At 52.9% G+C, this 21,197-nt stretch overlaps 1 protein-coding gene across 2 annotated transcripts in view; it reads left to right on the top strand.

Annotated features, from left to right (window-relative positions):
• Positions 1–21,197, top strand: part of SDK1 (sidekick cell adhesion molecule 1) — a 431,538-nt gene that overhangs the window by 324,909 nt on the left and 85,432 nt on the right. For both annotated transcript variants that reach the window (XM_033096781.1, XM_033096780.1), the window contains 6 exons: positions 1,885–1,994; positions 3,688–3,838; positions 4,445–4,682; positions 9,688–9,803; positions 11,139–11,328; positions 13,558–13,656. In XM_033096781.1, coding sequence (XP_032952672.1) covers positions 1,885–1,994; positions 3,688–3,838; positions 4,445–4,682; positions 9,688–9,803; positions 11,139–11,328; positions 13,558–13,656 — 904 coding nt within the window. The remainder of the gene's footprint in view (positions 1–1,884; positions 1,995–3,687; positions 3,839–4,444; positions 4,683–9,687; positions 9,804–11,138; positions 11,329–13,557; positions 13,657–21,197) is intronic.

Below are 21,197 nucleotides of genomic sequence, written 5' to 3'. Positions count from 1 at the left end.
GCCCAGAGGCTCTCCAGATTCTGAAGGAGTTGGCCAGCTGCTTAGAGAAGCAGCAGAAGGGGCGGGTGCGTTTTAGAGAGAGGAAAGAGCCTTTGCGAGGTGTAGGTGATGGCAAACAGGATTGCGGGGACAAGTAGCAGGCAGAGCCTCATGGAGCCGTGCGGCACCCCCCTGGGCTTGCCAGTGACTGGCACCCATTCAAATACAGGTCTTTTACACGGAGACTGAGCAGTGAGTGGGAGGGCAGGACGTGGGCCTTGGCTGTTCCGATCCCTTCACTCAGCAAAACAAAAGCCCCGTGGTCCACCAGCAGTCACCTCTTACAAGGCAGTTCAGGGCCCATCTGGCAACGCCAGCCTGCCTTCCGTCTCTGCGGATTTACCTGTTCTGTGTATCTTATGAAATGGAATCGTGCATGATGCGACTTTGGGGGTCTGGCTTCTCTCACTTAACATGGTTTCGAGGTTCATCACACGGTAGTGTGTCATCACGTCATTCCTTTTCCTGGCTGAGTAACACTCTGTTGTGTGGACAGACCATAGTTTGTGGATCCTTTCGTCCATCAGTGCACACGTTGGTGACTGTGAACAGCACTGCTGTGGACATGGGGGTGCAGGTATCTGTCAGAGAACCAGTTTCCATCGTTTGGGGTGTAGACCTGGGAGTGGAAGGGCTGGGTTGGGTGGTAATTCTGTGTTTAACCCTTTGAGGAGCTGCCAAACTGTTTTCATGTTTTTAACTTAGTTTCGTATTTTGCGTTTAGTTTTCCTCAGCATGCATGCCGCCCAGCACTCGAGTTTGCTGTCTCCTCGTCCTCCATGTCCATTTCTCCACTTTCCCAAGGTCGTTTCACATTCTCATGCTGTCCTCCAATGATCTGCCTGCCTGCTAGCTTGGTTTCTCTGCCAACCTAATGAGCACGCATCCTGTGCTGTCATTTAAGTCATTTATGAAGTGTGAAAGGCCCAGCACCCAGGGCTGACCACCCCAATACGGCTCATTTGGCCCGAGACTCTGTGCTCACAGCCGTCCCTCTGCATGTGTCCCCTGGGTCCCCAGAGCCACACAACCTGCACGAGGTCCAGAGTATGCCTGAGACTGGGACGCAGACACCTGCAGGCCAGAACTCTGAGGGCTTTCTGGCGGGCCTGTGTTGGCGGTGGGCTTCGGCAAGGCCACGTGTGGTCAGATTGGTGCGGGTAGGACTAGAAGCTGCCGTGGGCAGTAAGGGAAAATCCTGAGAGGCGGGGCTGGGGGTCAGGTTAGGGGTAGGGAGCCCCATGAAGACACTACCGGAGGCTCGGGTGAGGGGGAAGCTGGGAGGCTCACAGGGCACCCCAAGGGGGCTTGTTGGTGGCCTGACAAGGGCACATCTGTGTTTGGAGAGGTCAGTTCTGCGCCTGCGTCTGCAGGTCCAGCTCCCAGGGCAGCCGTGAGGCCTGCTCTGCCTGAGGGCTTTCCCATGTGGCAGCCAGCAGCGCTGCCTTTGGTGTGTGCAGGGGCAGGAAAGGGCAGGGTGGGAGCATGCAGGCAGAACCCCTGGCCAGCATATGGGCGGAAAGGCTCTGACCACTGGGGCCTGTGGGATCCTGGCCAAGTCTTCTCTCTCTGGGCCTCTGTTTGAGTCCCCACTGTCAGAATGCTGCGTGAGGCCCTCTCCAGCCCCCGGCGTGTCCTGGTCCTGGGAAGTTTGTTCCAGCGGCTTCATCTCAGCTCGGCCCTCTGGGGACCCGGGTCCCGACTGTGCTGGGAATCACAAAAGCCTGAATCTCCAAGTGCCAGCTGGGTGTGTGGGGGACACCGGTGGCTCTGCCCAGCCCATTGCACCCCAGCAGCCCCCGCCCTGCAGGGCGTCTGCCCGTCCCAGCGTCTGCCTTTCCTTAGGTTGGAGCTATCGGCGACGAGGAGGAATGGGTCAGCCTCTACGAGGAGGAGAATGAGCCTGACACCCAGACGCTGGAGATCCCAAACCTCACGCCGTACACCCACTACAGGTGAGAGTGCCCCACGACAAACCGCCACAGCAGGAAGCCGGCGTTCCAGCAGGTGGCCTCTGTCTGCTATAGCAATAACCCAGCTACGTGCACGTAAGCGAGATGTTTCCAAGTGGCAGTGACGGTCACTTGGCCCTGTAGAAGCGAGGTGTGCACTTGAGTGCCCAGTGTCCAGGGGAGGGTTTTCCCAGGTGCATCGGCGTTCATTCCATCAGCACCACCTGGCCCGACGCCTGATGGCCATGGCTCACTGTCATACCGTCAGAGACGCAGTGCTTCTCTTTACGGACTCTGCCACCTCATGGGACGATGAGCGTGCTGTGTGTGAGCCGAGCGGTGTCGTGGTGACGTCCCTCCAGTCCCCTGCCAGGGCCCAGGAGCTCCGGCCTCACTAATCAGGCTCTTAACATGCCATATGCCCTTTGGCTTCTTGGTCTTAAAACTCATCCAGGCAGTAAATCCTTGTCCTCGATGAAGCCTCGCGGATCACGCGCTGTTGGAGTTGTTCTGACTTCCCGTAAGATCATGGAAGGAGATGCAGTTTCCAGTTATCACCAGATGCATAGTTTGATAACATCATTGTTCTGCCAGGACGGATACATTTCATGAGATCAGGGGATAAAAGACCAAGAATGACTAATTCAGGGAGTAAAAGGTGAAATTATATCTTTGTAAAGAGCATTCTTTCAGTACAGCACCAAAGTTAGAGCATTTAAAACAAAACAGAAAATCCTAGTGATAGATGTTGTTTAGCCCCTATTCATTTTAACGTCCTTCCTAAAATGAGAGCAGACGAATCGAGATACCAAACACTAGTTTTTAGAGAAAAACGTTTAGCATATAACGAGCTGTTGGGATTCGAGACTTACCATGTGAAATTAGTATCTGCTATATAATTATTGCTGAGATCAGAAACTGCGATCAGAGACCAGTGTACCCATCTTAAATTCATGTAAGTTGAGGCAGACTCTGTGATAAAAATGTGTGTGTGCTTCGGGTATCTTTCTTGTCCATAAGTTCAATTCAGATCGCTGTAGACATGGATATAGAACAGACAGAACTGAAAAGAGAATGTACACTTTAAAGGACATCTTACTCCAGCCTCATTTTATAGCCCAGGAAACAGAGACAAGCCTGGTTTGCTGAAGGTCTGTTACTGACGGCGTTAGAGTCCCACAGTGTGGATTCTGGGGCCGCTGCTCCACCCCTGAATCAACAGGGCGTTCGGTATGGGTGCCCTTGGTCGTTAAAAAGACATTGGACTTTCAAAGCTGTCATTTGGTAGTGACAGTCTGAAGCTCCAGTTCTGTTAAACAGCTACTTGAACTCTGATCCCCTGATATTATCCTCAACGGGAATCAGCCGATTGCAACTAATGACACAGATCTCTGGTCCCATAACCCACTCAATTACGCTTCCACTGGGACTTTGCAACGTTGATTTGCAGTGGATTCTCCATTCTTTGAAATGCTTAAGAGAAAAGGGCCATATGTGGCATTTGCATTTTTAATGAAATCAGGTGGAAAGAGGGTACTTTGAGCGGCGGCCTTTATGATATAAGTGGACATACATTTGAACGCTACCGTCCCTCCCCACGAGAAACAGTCATGCGGGTATTGTCAGGCTTTGCTTTTTCCATTTGTCCACATTACTTTTGCTGCAGCATAACTCTCCCCATTGGTTTGGCCTCTAGATTTCGAATGAGGCAGGTGAACGTTGTTGGGACCAGCCCCTTCAGTCCGTCATCCCGGGTCATCCAGACACTGCAGGCCCCCCCTGATGTGGCTCCAACCAGCATCACCGTCCGAACCGCTAGTGAGACCAGCCTACGGCTACGCTGGGTGGTGAGTGTGGGGGCGGCAAGAGGGGCAAGAGGGGGCTGCCGGGGCGGGAGCCCTGAGTTCCCACAGTGTGCACGTGAGCCCGGAGCTGAGTCATGTCTTAGCCACGGCTTTGTTCTCATCAAGACTAATCTCATCATTAACCCAGAAACTGTTGCATTTTGCCCTTGGTGCTGGATCTCAGAGCAGCCCAGGCTACCTTGTCAATTAGCAGCATTGCTCACTGCCTTCTGGGAACTGAGGAGTCGTCCTTGGGGTAGGAAAGCCGGGGTGCTGCAGCTGGACCTGGAAGTCCCTGAGCTGGGTCAACATGGGACCAATACTCAGTATTTGTAAGAGAGCCAGCTTGATATTTAATCAGAACATTTCCCCACAAAATTAAGCCAAAATATATTAAAAGAAATTACGTGCAGCCACATTTACTGACAGGATTTCATTTAATTAACAGAAGAAAAGTTCTAGGGAAAGGCAGAGTCCAGTTTCTAAGAACATTCCCCCCAGGAAATACTTGCCATGGAATTGGCCTCATCAGACAGGTCCATGCCCGAGACCTTCACAGGCGACCGTTCTGAGATGCGTGTAGCTCACCACGACCGTTGTTCATTGCAGCCCCTACCGGATTCCCAGTACAACGGGAACCCCGAGTCAGTGGGCTACAGGATTAAGTACTGGCGCCCAGACCTCCAGTCCCCTGCCCTGGCCCAAGTCATCAACGACCGGCTGGAGAGGGAGTTCGCCATCGAGGAGCTGGAGGAGTGGACCGAGTACGAGCTGCAGATGCAGGCCTTCAATGCCATCGGGGCCGGGCCCTGGAGCCAGGTGGTGCGGGGACGGACGCGGGAGTCAGGTGAGACGCAGCCCCTCGCCGTGTCTCCCCGAGATGGAACTTAGCCCCCTGAATCTCACTGGCTCCTCGCTGGCTCGTCCAGCCTGTGTCTGTGAGCACGGTCCTACCCCAGTAGTTTCTTTCGACGTGCCCGGCTAGCTCAGTGGGTAGAGCATGAGACTCCTAACCCAGCAGTTAGGTCAACCTCAACTGTAATGTACATAATAAAACTTCATCAGAAGCCCATGCCACTGTTTGAAATCAACAACGAATTCCACCAGGAGCTGGATTCACATTGTTACTTTTTTAATTAGGGATAATTTTCACCATCAATGATGAAAAGCAAAAGAGTGTACAGCGACACTAAGAGACATCTTTATAATATAAGGTGTTGAGGACTTCCTCTTGACAAAGTAGAGTGTGTGGTATAAGATAGTCTCGCCCGCACTAACAAGTAGACCCTCAAAAGTTCAATCGCTTTAGCACAATAGAAGTTTATTTCTCATTCGTTGCAATCTGAGATGGGTGTTCCTGTTGGGTGGGTGGCTGTCTTCCATGAGGCGACTCAAGAACCCAGGTTCTGCTATCCGATAGGACTAATTACCTCTGCATCCAGGTTCCAGAGGGAAAAGAAAGAGCAAAGAATGGGCACACCTACCCCTTGATACCTGTCCAGAAACGGCCCCCACCCCTCTGTTCATCAGACTCGGGGTTCCTGCTAATAGCCGGGAAGGAAAGCAAAAGTATTTTTGGTCAACATTCAGTAGTCTCGGCCAGTGAGCTGAAGACAGCTGTGCTCCCCTAATCTTCCAGGCTTCGTGGGCGAACCAGTCTGCAGTGGTTTGCAGGACCCTCACGGGCCTGGTCTGAGTTTGTAGAAACACGAAGAGAAGAGTGATGCTAACAGTCCTTAAAGACGAAGCTCCCTGCGCCTGTCCCCATCTTCCCGATGGTGTCACAGCGTGCACGTGACATAACGGGGGGCTGTTAATTACACACCAGCTTAGCTGTAAGAAATGGCGCCCAAAATACATTCGTGACCTCCTCCCAGACGAGGGGCAGGAGAAGATGGGACGTTTGAGACCGTGAGCTAGGGCGTGGTCAAGGACACCATGGCCCCACTCGCTCCCCAGGAAGCCCGCTCCCTTCTGTTTGCCCGTGTCCATGTCACTGCTCGTTCTTTTCCTTCCCTTCCCTGACCTCTCCATTACGTGAAAGTGCCGGCTCCGTGGTCTTAGCTCTGCCATGGCCTGGCAGTTTCCTCGGATGCTTCCTGTCCCAGGGCGAGGCCTCCTACCCTCAGCTACACGGCGCTGGAATCAGCCAGGGCTCCCTGGAAGCCCATGTGGCACAGGAGGGAGTCAAGAGGCGACCGGCGCCTGCCAGCAGCAGTTTCTTCCCCGGAGTCCCCGGGCAAAGAGGAGAACTTGAAACATTTTAAGGGACAGTTCTAACTTCCGTAATAGGCAGATCGATAAAACATTTTTTAAAAAACTTACTAGAAGATTATGGATGAAATATAATTTTTTGATATTTAAAATTTATTGATGTGCTTATAAGAAAAAAGGGAATGTGCAGGTATCAGAGGCATGAAGGGACTGGACAGCTGGAGCAGTCGGTGCCGAGCTGCTGCTGTGGGTGGGGGTGGGGCCGTCCTGCTGGTTTCAGGACTCGGAATGTGATGCCCAGGCAGGAAGAGGACATTCAGCCGTGGGTCCATGAAGGAGAGGTGAAGGGGTAGGACCGAGACCCTGCGTAAAGACAAAGCTCTTGAAGGCTGCACCCTCTCTGAAAAAGGAGACTCAAAGCATCCACCCAGGGAAGTTCGTCTGTGTCCGCCTGTCTGCCCGGACTACGGTCTGGGTCTGGCTCTATGTGAATGGTCCAGAAACTCCCTGGAGAGCAATTAACACAAAACTTGGTTCTACACACCAAAAGCATAAGCAGCAAAAGAAAAATAAATAGATAAGTTGGGCTTCATCAAAATGAAAACGTTTCTGCTTCAAAGAATACCATAAAGAAGGTTGAAAACAACAGTCCCCGATATGGGGGGAAATATTTGCAAATCATACATCTGTGAAGGGACCGGAACCGAGAATATGTATTTATAAAAACTCTTACAACTGCACAATAAAATCCAATTGGAAACTGGACAAAGGATCTGAATACACCTTTCTCCAGAGAAGATACACAAGTGGCCAGAATCGCACATGAAAGGATGTGCAGCGTCACTAGCCATCAGGGCAATGAAAATCTAAATCCCACTCCTACGACAGCTCAAATGAAATTGAAACAGGAGAACGGTAACAAGAGCTGGGGAGGATGTTGATAAACCGGAACCTCATGTGTTGCTGGTGGGAACACAGCTGCTGTGGGGACCGCCCAGCGGTTCCTCAAACACACAGGCACGCGTGGCCCCACAATGCCAGCCCTAGATGGAAACCAAGACAAACGTGTGGGCCAGAGGGGAGTCACGTGCAGCCCCAGGAGGAGCCAGTCCGTTTCAGCATCGTCACGCTCGCTCATCGTTCACTGTTGACAAGGGTCTTGATCTGGAGTAAGAATTGTTCTCCCCACTGGCCCTGCTTTCTCCTTCTGACAGCTGTGGCCTACACACAATTATTTTTAACTTTAGTTGAAAGTTCAATTGGAAATTTGTGTGCACCGCTCTTCCCGCAGGGCAGAAGAGTTTGGGTCCAGGAGGTGTTCTCATCGCAAATTGAATGATAGGGTTATTGATCTTCAAACTTCAGGATTCAGATGCCAGCTGCTCACAGTGCAGGGAGAGGGGTTCTCGGGACCGCCCCTCTAGGATCCTGGTGCTCAGATGCCGGCCCCTACCCCTGTTCTCTTGGCACCCCCACCGGTGTTGCTGGTCCCCACCTCTGAATGGGGCTTCCAGGACTTCCTGCCACAGAAGCCCCTCGCCTCCACCGGTAAGGCCCCCGGTGCAGCAGTTCCGATGTGTGCTCTTCCTCAGGCCTGCCGAAGCTGACCACTGAGCCTGCCCAGCACAGAGCCCCCTGCGGAGAACTGACCGCCAGGCCCTGCCCAGCATTTTGGGGGTGGGGGGCAGGTAGGCAAGGAGGAAGGGGTTGCCAGGGCCGAATCGTGGAGGGAGGAGCCTCTGGGTGGGGGCCTGGAGAGAGGGCCAAGGAGGAGAATAAACCGACCCCCAACCAGAATAGTGTCATCTAGGGAAGATAGCCGACCGTTGGCACTTAAAACAAGCCTGTGTCCAGGCCCGCTGGGAGCATCGAGCAGGACACGTTGCAATGACGTTTACAGTTTCAAAGTTCAGTCTAACTGGTTTCATGGTATCTTACGATATAGTATGATATCAGGATACATGAGGCCTTAAAAATCCACAGAGACTACAGGAGGCATAGCAGCGAACTGAGCGGTGAGAAATCCTGTGGAGGAAAGAGAACAAATAAAGAAGGAAAAAAATCAGTGTCTTAAATGGTATTGTTTTTAATGAAAGGGAATTTCTAAGACTGTCTCAAAACTTAAGATGTCAGGTTGGAAAAGGAGGTGAATCTATGTCAATGTCAATAGTGAATCTAATCAATAGTGGGTAAGATTTTTTTTTTTTTCCAAATCTTAAAAACAAATATTTCGTAACTAAATGGCAGGTTTTATCCTGGTCGGACTGGAATCATCTGAAATTTTCATCCTGTGCTCTGCCATTTCCGTGCCTCTCACCTGGTGAGAAATCCGGCCGTGTTCTGTGCGTCGTGTCTGAGTTGCTCCAGTCACCCGCTCGCCCTCGTTCTCTGGGGCCGTGGATGGCCCACCAGTAAATGGATGCACACATTACCACATCTTAGAAAATCAGCGATTACTTGTAAATCTGTCGTGAGAATTGGGCACTTACAGTTTCAAAGACTGACCCGCAGGAAGCAGTTAAGGATTTGAGAGGTGGACCAGTTGTGTTGCTATGACGATGGCCTCTCTTTGTACAGACAGGGACAGAGTTTTTAGAGCATAGCACTAATATCTTGGGCATACAGTAGATTTTATGTTCTCTTCTGATTCTAAATAAAGTCAGAAAATTAAGCCAGATATATTGTAGGCTTCCCGTTTCTTTTAATGATAGCGACTCCTTTAATTCACAGTTCATTGAGATACGAGTTTGTCACTCATGTTTTTGTAAAATAAGCAGATGTGTAAGCATTGTCCAGGTGTAGGATTTAAGAGACCGGGGGAGCCCAGCACAGACAGCAGGAGTGGGTACTAGGGGGCCACGGCTGGACGGAACTGGGGCGAACCACCGCGTGGCCAGTGTGGCAAGCAGCCTTCCCCGTCAGAGGGTAAACTGAAGGTCATAAATATTATTTTTCTGTGACTCTTAACTGCTCAAACAAATTAATATTATTTTGTTGAATGAATAACCGAATGAATGACTCTCAAGTGACATATTTGGGAAGAAAAAGTTTATCTAGTTATAAAAAAAAATTTCACGTAAATGGGATGTGTGCTATTTTCTCCTTTTCTCCAGCTTCTGTTTCTCCACGTGTAGAAGTGGGGAAATAATCCCCAGCTCATAGGATTATGGTGGGGATTAGGGTGATAGTCTCGGAAGACACGTGGCGTAGACGTGTGTGGCCCTTAGCACTTAGTGGCCGCCCGCCCCGCCCCTTTCTGGAGATCACAACGTCACTTCCCTCCCTCCAGCCCCATGCGTCCCCTTCACAAAATACCACGTTTGGAGATGTCAGTGAACTGGTGTCTGAAAGTGAGGATTCCCATTTGAGATAAAGTCTGAGTCCCCAAAAGTTAATATAGAAACAGTAGTGTCTTGCTCATGAAATTGAGCTCCTAAATACCCAGGATTTGGGGATTTGTTGCTAACATTAGAGACCTACTTTTCTGGCCGACCCCGGTGGGTTTAGTCTGATCATACAAACTGCTCAGAATGCATTGCTGTTTCAAGGGCAACTTGATTATTTGGGTAAAAATTGGACTTTTACTTGTAGAAGCCTTTAGCCTTTGGGCACCAATCCATTTAACTCACTCTTTCCAGTTCCTTCAGCTGCCCCTGAAAACGTGTCAGCCGTGGCTGTCAGCTCGACCCAGATTTTACTGACATGGGCTTCGGTACCGGAGCAGGACCAGAACGGGCTCATACTGGGTTACAAGGTATGTGCTGAGGTGACATCCCTTTGCGTAGCTCCCACATGTCACTCCCACAAGCCACTGAGCCTGTTTTCTGATTTTCACATCACTTGTCTCATCGAAGCTTCATGACAGTCTGGGGATTAGGCTTAGGGGTAATCTCTTAACATCGGCCAAAAACTGGCTCATGCAGTAGCGGCTGCTTCTCTCCGAGCCTGTGTCCCCCATAAAGGGGAGTAGTAGGCGGGGTGGGCACGAGAGGGAGGCGGGTTGTTTTATCCGGTGTGCCTTGCTCATAATAAGCGCCGAGTGTCACTAGATAAATGTGTGCGCGGCTGCACAGGTGTCGGCACCGCCAGCCAGTCCTGGGCAGTGGTGCCAACCGTCAGGGCTGAACACCTCCCAGGTGGTCCGGGAGCCATTCTGGGTGCTGTGTCACATGCATTTATTCGCCCAGGCCCTTAAACCGGCTTCTGTTTTCATCCCATCCCTTCCCCCGCAGCAGAATGACTGTTCCTGGACTTGCCCAGCAAGGCCACCCATGGGTCATCACTGCTGCACAGACTTGAGCGGTCTCCTCTGTGCTTCCCGTAGCCTCGGTCCCTCGCCTCTGCCCCCCTCCCGGGAGCCCTAACTGCTGCCTTCTGGCCCCATTAGACACGGAGATGCCATTAGATGTGGCAACCCCATTAGACATGGCGATCCCACTGAGTGGAGTCGGTGACCAAAACTCCACACCACATACCTGGGTCCTGGAGGGAAATGCTTGCTGTGTAATTTTCAAACTTCTCCCTGGTGACTCCTGCCTTTTACGGCCTTCCGGGTCACTGGCCTTAGGGACCAGTTCAGGGAGGGTGAGGAATGGGGAGGATTGGGATGGGGGCGTGAGGAGAGCACCTCACGATGGCCACGCCTGGAGTGCAGGCAGCAGGGGCTGGAGCCCCAGGGTCAGTGGAGAGCAGGTTTCCTGGCTGCTGTTGTAGGAAGGGGCACATCGGTGCTGACGACTGAGTGCACGGAAGGGGCACATCGGTGCTGACGACTGAGTGCTCGCTCTAATGGCTGTGGTCGGCGGGGGTGCCGTCAGGTGCCTCAGACCTTGTCGAGTGTGGCGAGGCAGCCCCTCGCCAGCCGGCCCCGGGTCATAGGTCCAGCTACCCGTCTGCTCGGTACAAGGGCTCCGTCGCCATGTTCCCCCAAATGCCAGCCTATAGAAGTGAGATCCGCAGGCCTCCAACCCAGCCAGCCGTCCAGGGAAGGAAGCGTGGCTGGTCCTGGCCTGTGGGGGGCCCGTGCCCACCGAAGTCCCTTCCCGGCTCTCGCATCCTCACGCCAGTGGCTTCTGCGTTGCTGCTTCAGATTCTGTTCCGGGCTAAAGACGTGGACGCCGAGCCCAGGAGCCACGTCGTGCGCGGGAACCACAGCCAGTCGGCGCTCCTGGCAGGTCTGCGCAAGTTCGTGCTGTACGAGCTGCAGGTGCTGGCGTTCACCCGCATCGGGAACGGCGTCCCCAGCTTGCCCCTCGTCCTGGAGCGGACCAAGGACGACGGTACGTTTCCGCTTCGCCCCTCTGCTGCCTCCCAGGTCGGCTTTAACGAGCCAACATTTGGATGGTTGTCACTCTTAACTTAATTTTCCACCCCCTTTTTCCCCCCTTTTTTCAGTTGAGGAAAACAAAACAAAACTGTTTTTCAGTCACTGGCATTTATATGGCCAATTTCAGGCGGGAGAGAATTTTTACAGCCTAATTATGAACCTATGCTGGTCACGCTCGTAACTCTGCAGGAGGCAGCTGTAAAGGGCAGGTGGGCTGGGTCCATAAGACAGGCGGTCGCTCCTCTCGGTGGAGGTTGCACAAACCCTGTTAAAACAGCCACTCCTGTCCCACGTGCCCCCACTGGCCCCCACGTGCCCCACTGGCAGGACTGCCTGCTCCCATCGTTTGCAAATCAGAGCTAAGTAGAGGTCCCCATGCACAGTGCGTGTTTGAGGGGCTCCCTGGCGCCCAAGCCACTGTGTTTCCAGGCCCAAACAGACCCTCTCGACAGCTCTGTTTTTATGGGAGTCAAAATCATCAGTGAATATGTTTTTCCACTTTGCAGACGTCAAACACTTAAAGGTTACTTTCTTCCCATTCTCATTATTAGACAGAATATAATGAATACGTCGGAGGGAAAAATACTGGTCTCCCCAAAAGGCCCACCCCCAGGATCCGCAGCATGTGATGGAAGAGAAACAACTGTAGATTTTCTTAAGCATCTTTACTGAAGTGATTAAATCAGCCCATAGGTGCTCTGCCTGCTGAGCGCAAACCCTGGTGTCTATTCACACAGACACAGCCCCGTGGTGGCATCTCCACCAGAGGAGGGCATGCCACCCAAACGCAGTCTCAGGGCGGCTGGGCACCTGAGGCAGACATGTGGCCTGAAGGTTGTTTCTTTGCAAAAACTGTATGAAGCCGTGGTGTGTCCCGGGTTACACCACAGAAAAGGGGGCATTTTAGAAACTGTTCCTTAAAACTCAGTCAGTTTTAATTGTGTCTTCCTTAAGTGTGGATCTGCAAATCACGGAATGATTTCCTTCTGTCGCAGTCCTAATGCAAACAGGTTTTACCGCCCCCTCATTTCAGTGGGGTCCAAATGATCAGCCTTGGGGACGGCAGGGGATCGAGGCCACACAAGACTGACGTGAGAGTTGGCCTGTTTGTGCCCAGGTCCTGGCATGTGAGCCCATTACCTCCTCTGTACATGTATCGCTCCCAAAGAAGGGTCATAATACACGTTTACAATTTAAAACTCTGTTCTCAGCTTACTCGCTAGAGGCAGAGCTCAGCAGCCCTGGAATGAGTGTTACACCTATGACTTTATTTCAGCATTGATTGTCCCATGCCCACTGCCCCTTACTTGGGAGTCAATCAGTTATAAGTTCCAATAAGAAGTTCTGACAGTGGCCACACGCTCAGTCACCTGTCTGTGTACATAAATATATTAGATAAATATAACACTGTGACCCTGTTACTCAATGGTGCCAGGATACATAACTGCTTTTCTAACTGATGCACCATACCACAAGGAAGAATTATTATAAGCATTTGTGCACAACAATTCAATTTTCTAGGACAATGCATTGATTATAGACATGTTGTTTTGTCCCTAATTGTAACCTCCATTTAGAGTTGGGGACTTTAGGGCCTCTTCCTTATCTGACACCTGCTTTGAGGATGTCAAGCCCAGAAAAGAAATCAGCTCAGATTGGTGAAGTTTTTTTATTGTTAAATTTATTGGGGTAACATTTGTTAATAACATTATAGGTTTTCAGGTGTGTGTACAAGATTGTCACTCCACATCTGTGCCCACCATAGCATGCTCAGCGCCCGAAGTCTCGTTGCCTCCCTAGTGTCACCATGTATTTGACCTCCTTTTCCCACTTGGCCCCCGACTCTGCCCCTGCCCTTGCTCTCACCTTGATGTACACACTCCATGGTACCACTTAGCAGCTGCTCTACCAGCTTCCTGCAACTTCGGATCGCACTACTCCCAGCATAGTTTCAGATGGGCTGGATCAAAAATGAGGTGTTTTCTCAAAATCAACAGGGAAGCCACACAGAACCCATTAGGTTCCAAAAGTCATTTGCCCAAAACAGAGTGTTTCACCCGTGAACAGTGTCACACGTGGTGGTGATTGTGCTCGGCTAGCCCACAGACTCCTCTGTAACCCTGGCATGTACCCAAGTAACACCGGAGCGGCACCCAGATCACATGACATTTTTCCTCATCAGCCCCAGGCCCACCGGTGAGGCTGGTGTTCCCAGAAGTGAGACTCACGTCTGTGCGGATCGTGTGGCAGCCGCCAGAGGAGCCCAACGGCGTCATTCTGGGTAAGGGAGCCGCAGCGATTAAAGGGCACAGCTCAGAGGGAAGTAACAGTTAGATGGATGTCATCGATTTTTATTAGATGTATAAGAAGTAAAACTAACACACAACTCTCGTCTACAGCAGCCTAGCATCTCCTGAAGTGAGAGACGGTGGACCCCCTAGAGTTCTGTGAGCTACGCGCCAAGGTGTCTTGGCAGACTGAAATTTACATGGTGTTAGCCCAGAATGCATTGCGCCTCCTGGGTGAGGGGTCTCGGCGGACCCCTCAGCTGTTTGGGGCTGGATTTTCCAGAACCTGGGAAGAAGGGAAGAGGGGCGTCCTCTCATCCAGAACAGGAGTCCTTTCTTTCCTGGGAGTGTAGACAGACCCACAACTGCAGACGTGGCCGAGCGGCAACCTGCTGGAATGCCCTGGAAGCCATGGAGGAGGTGACCCATGGGCCCTGACTTCTAAAATTGGGCATTAAAGGCACAGGCACCAGGCGTGGTGTATTCTCAGACCCCGCTCAGCACTCCCACATGCTGTTCACCTATCCCTAACCCACAGCAGCCGCCCAACACGCTAGCTTGTGTTCTAGGTGGGTTACAGCAGACATAAACCTGAACTTACAAACAGGTACTAAACAGATGTTTGAAAACCTATGCTGAGGACAGTAGGGAGTCAGCCAAGGACTTTGAGCAGCAAAGCGACGTGATCAGATGTGTCTCTTAGGTAATAACTGGAGCCAGAGGGACGGAGGACCGAAAGGCAAATCTTCATCGAGTTCTTGCTCCATTAAAATGGGGCCTGGGGGCCCGGGTGTCCCAGAGTCGTCTGCGTCAGGGCCTGCAGCCCGGTCTGTGGGGTCCCTGGAGTTGTGAGGTAGACGTATTTTGCTCTGAGTGCAGTGTTTCTGGTTGGGTGGTTTTTGGAACTGCGGGTTCCTGCTGCCACAGTCACCGTGAGCGCAGACGAAGCCTCTGCTGACCTGTGTGTCTCATCCTGTCCTGCTGAGCTGGGGGAGGGAAGTAGACTGCAGAGCAGATGGCCTCTCGACAGGGTCCCTGCAGCCCGCTGGCCCTGCCCTCAACGCAGCGCCCAGGGTTCCGCCTTTTCTAGAAGTAGGGCTACATATCTGACTACCCCGGGGTGTCCCTAGCAAACTGTGGACCAGGAAGTGTTTGCAGATCTCAAAATGTGCAGTTCCGGCCTGTCGCTTCAGGGACAAGGGGTCTCCCCAGCCCTGCCCCGGGCCCGGCAGCTCAGCCCCCCATCCCCACCTCTGTTCATCCTCCCGGCTGGTCCTGACTCTGACTATCTCTGCATTCACTGCAGTTTCCTGGGCCAGTGAGTGTCACTCTGGCAGTAGGGCTCCACGGCAGATGGGCAGCAGGACAGTGTGCATTTCCCGTGTGTGTCTCTTGCCATAGACAGACCTGTGCTGTGACGTTGTTGCCATGGCTTTGAGCTACGCGTCCAGGTCTTCCTTGCAAACATTGGGAGGCTCCGCCGCGACCGCCAGGCAGGGGTGGTGTCTCCTGCGCCTTCTCCTTGGCTTGCAGCGGGCTGTGTCCTCTCATGGTCCCCCTCCGTGCGTGTCTGTGTCCTAACGTCCTCCTCTTGGGAGGACAGCGGCCGTAATGGATCAGGGCCACCGTCTGACCTCATTTCACCTTAAGCGCCTCTTTGCAGGCACTGTCCTCGAATGCAGCCACACCCTGAGATGTTCAGGGTTAGAACTTTAACCTGTGAGTGGGGGCGGGGGGCCTGTAGCATGTCCTCTGACCGTTTCTTCTTGGGGACTCACCTGTTCCTTAGAGATTTTTCCGTGCTCTTTGCATGTTGGTGCGTCACGTACCAAGGGACCAAGCACCCTCCAGAGTCTGGGCTGGAGGCTGGCTGTACTGTTTAGTGCCATGACCTGTAGCTCAATAAATATCAAGCAGTACAATCATGAAGAAGATTTACTGCCATTTGTTGCCAAAGGTTTCCCTTTCCATTTTGGATATAGTGAGAAAAAACTAAAAAGGCAGCTTGGGGCCAGGTTTTAGGGTGCTCCTCAGGTGCATTGAGAAGTCTGGATTTTGATCTGTTGTCCCTGGGGCGGAGGGGGCAGTCACTGAAAATCACAAAAAGCCAGAGAAGAGGATAGTATGTAAAGACTGCGCATTCCAGCCGTGGCAAACAGATGCTGAATAAGAGGGAGGCGCTATGTATACCTGTGATGCCGAAAACACCGCATTCGAGCCTCTTCTGTTATAATGGCAGTCGGTTGTAACAAATGTTGTCTGGGTAACCTGTCACCTGGATACTGTTACAACTAGCATGCCAAATCGTAGACATTGTAGGAAAGATGGGAAAACAGCTTCTAAAATTCCAATTGGTGTTCATGGGGGAGAAAGGAAAATGTCTTTTTGTAAGACTCATTTTACACCCAGAGACCTTGAATTCCCATTGCCACTCTGGCCGTGCAGTCTTCTGAGTATAAAAACACCGCTGCAGCCCACGCGCCTGTAATCTGTGTCTAAACATGTTCAAACACTGGCAGGCACCTCGAGGGAGAAACACTTGCTCATTTGCGTAAATATTTTACTGTGGAGAGCTTTCAGCGTTTAGAGCCTTCCTCCTGGCTGCGGAGGGAGCCACCTGAGGACGGTGCCTCCCTCACTTGCCAAGGACTCCTTTAAATGCTGTTAAGCTGGAATGAGTGAAGCATGTGCTCTTCAAATCCACGTGATCTGCCCCGCCGGAGCCGCCAGAATCTCCCCCCTTCAGGTGCCTGCCGAGGGCCTAACATTTACCTTTGGCTTATTACGGAAGGATGCACAGGAGTCAGGAGCTCACGTCAGTGTGAGCCATGTTTGCAGTGCAGAGTTTGATCCACTGTTGCAGTGTCTGCTCCCAGCCCTCAAACGGATAAGCTGTAAAGCCAACAAGGTCCATGGCACCTGGGCTGGGCTAACGCAGGCCTCCCAGGGCCGATGCAGCTGCTGTAGTTCTCTGGACAACGACGAGGTGTCGTCACCACTCACAGCCACCCACAATGGCTACCAAGGAGCCAGGCGGCATCATGCCCCCACTGGTGGCCGTGGCTGTGGGGCCCCAGTGATGGAGCACTGAACAGGTGACTCTGGTGCCTTTGGTGTGCCCAGGAAGCCTGCAATCCACAGAAGGCTTGCGGCTGCCTCAGACATCTCTGTATGACTCTGCCAAGTGGCTCTGGGCTCGGTCCACGGCCAGCGCATCTGACCAAGGCAGCTGAGAACCCTGCCAAAGGCTCCAGTGGCATCTTCGTAGCCTCTTTTCCTGTTTGCATCCCACACAGCGGATGGTTCTGGAACCTGTCTCGTGCTTGCAGCCCACACCCTTTCCTGATTCTGAATTTCTAGACACACAGTGCTCCCTCCATCTTCAGGTGTTTTCAGAAACCGCTCAGGCTTCTCTTCCACCAGAGTTTTGATCTTCCGCTGGGAGCAGCGCCTTGCATTGCTGGCCTTGCTCTTCTGAATGTCTGCGTTTCCCTAATTCACCCATAGCTTTAAAACCAGGCTGCCCTCGGGCCACATTTCACTCCTGCTATTGATTCGGCCTCTCCATCCCGTCCTCACTCACACCGCAGTCCCCTGACCTGGCTGCGAAAATTCAGCTCCCTGCAGCGTAATTACATAACTAGCTTTTCCCACCACACACCCTTATCTCTCAACGCTATCCGCCATTCTCTGAAAATGCCAGAATCGTACTCAGCTGCTGCTTTTCCCATTTGTGTGCAGAAAAACACTCTCCCTATTATCCACTGAGTCTAGGACGTTTTAAAAACGTGTCAGGGTAAGATAGAGGTATTCATCTTTATGTTCAACAGACCACGGGACGGGGACTAGAGGATGGTACCAATCTAACCCAAGGCTGAGGCATTTTCTCCCAGTGGGTCAGTGTGGGAACTGGATCAGAGAGAGAAATAATAACTTAGATTTTCTGCAATTAGACACAAATGGCATCTGCTTTGCAATTTACATGCATTATCTCCCAGCGTCCTCTCTGACTATGTAAACTGGACATTGTCCTCTCCATGTGGCAGGCGCTCAGGGTCGCAGGAATGCGGGCCAATCCTGCTGCGAGCATCCCTGTTCCTACTTAGCCCTTAAGTGGCAGGTCCACACAAGGGCATATTACAGTCTTTAAAACTCATATTTCTGAAGGAAAACATGTTTTCCATATGTGGTGAAAGGATAGGAGAATGAAAAAAAACCTATAGAGTCAAGTCAGTTTTGTTTCAAATTCATATGCCTAGAGAAATGACGAGCAGAGCGAGTCCCTAAGACGTAGCGGTGGGCTCTGGCTGGTGAGGTGGCCCTCTCGCGGGTGCCATGTGCGGCGGCCGCCCTTCCCGCCCAGCTTGCCACCCACTCTGCCGCTTCTGAGCAGCCGGCACCGGTGCTGTGCCCGAGGGCGCCCTCTGCAGTTAGGCCAGGCGTTTGGGGGAGCAGCCCTCCGCCAGCAGCCCTTGGCCAGGGACTGCTGGAAGTTGGGGCAACACTGCAGCCCCGTCCACGTCTCGAGCGCCCAGAGGGGCCACTGCTTCCCCGCCCCCTTTGCCAGCTGCCTTCCCTGCCCTCGCCTCTCCTCTGCTTCCTGGGGTCACCTCCCAAATAAACTCCTCACTCTGGGAGCGAGTGGAGCCCTGGGGACCCAGGCAAGCACATTCAGAGCCTGGAGGGTCTTGTGTGGGCCAAGCCCCCAGGCCTCTCTCCAGCGCCTGTCCCTGCTTAGCTGTCAGTGCTGGTCTTTTACCAGCCAGGCCAATGGCGACCCAAGGCAGGCCCACAGAATGACATTCAGAGTATCAGGTACTGTCCTGGGGCACACTTCACCCTTCCTTGGCGCTGCCCCATGGGGGCTGGGGAAGCCAGCCTGCTCCTCGTGGGTGGTCCCTCCTCCCCTCACACGCAGCGGCTTTGTCCCCAGGCACTGCTGCTGGGGACTTGGACCCCCCTGGCCTGACCCCCTTCCTGATACAGGTACCCCAAAGCTGCCCACATTTCAGCCACATTAATCAGGCCCCTTAATTACTAGCCTTCTTAATAAGTGGGGACTAATTATGTTCACCATTCACAGCTAGACATGAAAAGCTGAGTGTGTACTGCGGTTGGGACTCACCCAAGGTGAGTAGAGACGAGGCTGGGTTAGGACCCCCGTCTCCCGACACCCTGCTCTGTGGTCAGGGGCTTCTGAGAGACAAGACTCAACACTCAGGAAACAGAGTAAAGACAGATGGCAGCGCATGGTCCAGTGCAGGGTGAGGGAGTCCAGGCCTGTGAGAGAAAGGGAAAAGGAGCGAGGGCAGAGGCAGGTGGAGGAAGCCTACGCAGGCGGTCATGCACATGGTCCAGCCTCTGGGCTGTGCGCTCGGAGGACAGCTTGGGAGGAGAGCGGTGGAGCCGTTGATAGAAAGTAGACCCCGCGAGGCAGGGGGAGAGCCGGCGAGGCAGGGGGAGAGCCGGCGAGGCAGGGGGAGAGGACTTTCAAGGAGACACTTGTTCCCATTAATCCTCGAAATCTGTGATTCACAAACATGTGCCTTTGAACAAAATTTTAGTTTATCACAGGATTTTTAACTCCAGCAACAGAATAATCTGAGCAGCGATAAAACATGATAAAAAATAAACATCCTGAAAGCACATCTGTCATCATGTCCTGTTCCCAAAAGTGTATAATTCCTCATTAATTCAGACTTATTGGGGAAAGGCGACTTGAATTAGTGAGGAGTCTTAATCACTCACATGGCTCCCCAGAATATAAAGGAACGAATGCAGAGAACGAATGCTGGCCGGTGGAGGGGCCTCAGGGCGCCCCGGAAGGCTCACCCCACTGCACAGCAGGGCCAGGCCGCTGGTGACGAGAAGCCCAAGGGCGTTGCTGTCGCAGGTACACGCACAGTTTCACCCACTGCAGACGAGAAACCTGCTCGGCTTCATCCTGCCCAGAAATCCATTGTGTGTGTAGACAGGGTCCAGGCCCCAGACATGTGTACATTATTAGTCTGCTCTCAGTGCAAACCTATGTCAACCGAAAATCAAAGGCCCACGTGAGAAGCAGCACACGTTTATTTGAGGTGAGTAAGGACAGCTATTCCACGGCACAGACGCTACCAGGCAGAGAAATGGTTAGAGGAGCAGACCTGCGGCTGTGGGTGTGGAGCGCTGCTTCTCACTCTCATTTCACAACAGTATCACAGCCCAGGACGTACCTGCACTGACTGCTGTGCCCGGGCATCACCTCATGTGATCCTGCCAACAGGATCACATCGTCCTCCCCCATCACATAGTCTAACCAGCTGAGATTCCAAGAGAGCAGCCACCTAGCGAAGAATTGGCAGAGCCTGGATTGCAACCCAGGAGTATGAGCCTCGAAAGCACGTGCCTGTCCTGCCGTGGCACGCCGGGAAAGTGTGCTATTCCATGGTAGGCACTGGGGACATGTGGCCTAGCGTCACCAGGACCAAACAAGGGAAGACGTGGTGTTTCCTCTTCATGGGAGCCATATGACTGTGCAAAGTGAAGACTTTGGAGCCAGACAGATTCAAGTTACATGCTGTGTGATCTCAGGCAGACTGCTTACCCTCTCTGAGCTTCACTGCCTATGGGCAGAGTGAGGATAAATACGCTGCCTGCTGAGACCATTGCGAGGATTTTCACAGGAAGAGCTGCACCATGGTGGCTGCAGTGACAATGTTGTGCTTATTTTCAGGATGCTAGGTGTCCAGGAGTCTCAGAAGGCTGACAATTGGGTTCCCGTTGCACCTAAACTCTAGATTGCCCCTGAGGCAAGGGCAAGAGGCCTGGGGTCAGTGAATGAGAAAGGACAGGCGTCTAGCGGGACACCCAGGCCAGAGGACCAAGGCCAGCTGGGCCGCATCCAGGAAGCCAGGGGACAGCTGGTCGCCATGGCAGGGAGAAGAGACCGTCCATCGGAAGCAGAACCGCAGCTGCCGTGATCACGCAGGGGCCCGAGCTCAGGGTCCTACAAACACCTGTCAGCAAGTGGCGGTCATTGTGGCCAGGGCAGGGCATGCTGTCCGCCAGTCTGTGGGTGATAGTAGAGGCCAGCACACCCCACATCTGAGCCATGGAACTGTCCTCCTGGCCTCCCCCGTGGCCGGCCGGGAGATGCTCCTCATTTCACTGGACAGATGCCTAAGTGCAGCAGCTAGGAAGCTGCCAGCTCAGTCACCAGTGAGCTGGAGAACCTGCCAGAAGGAAGCCAGAGGAGCAGAGGTGCACCTGGAGCAGACAAGAGTGGACAGGCAGGCTGGTGGACTGGCCCATCACGACGCGCCAGTGGCTTCGTGTCTGCAGGGGCCGCCAGGGCGCAGGCCATGTGAGGACGGGGTCCGCTCTGCTGGCCTGGTTCCCCAGAGAAGTCCCTTGTTTCACTTGGCCGGTTGGCCATTGTGAATCGTGAATGTTCAGGGATGCACAGCACCCCGCCAGCTCTGGTTTTAACCAGCGCAGGAGCGCGGCAGCTGGAACACAGTTGTCTGAGCCAAAGGGGGCTGCGTGGAGGTGG

This window comes from Rhinolophus ferrumequinum, chromosome 24 (assembly GCF_004115265.2).
Source record: "Rhinolophus ferrumequinum isolate MPI-CBG mRhiFer1 chromosome 24, mRhiFer1_v1.p, whole genome shotgun sequence".
Lineage (NCBI taxonomy): Eukaryota > Metazoa > Chordata > Mammalia > Chiroptera > Rhinolophidae > Rhinolophus > Rhinolophus ferrumequinum.
This window is presented reverse-complemented; position numbering and strand designations above follow the sequence as displayed.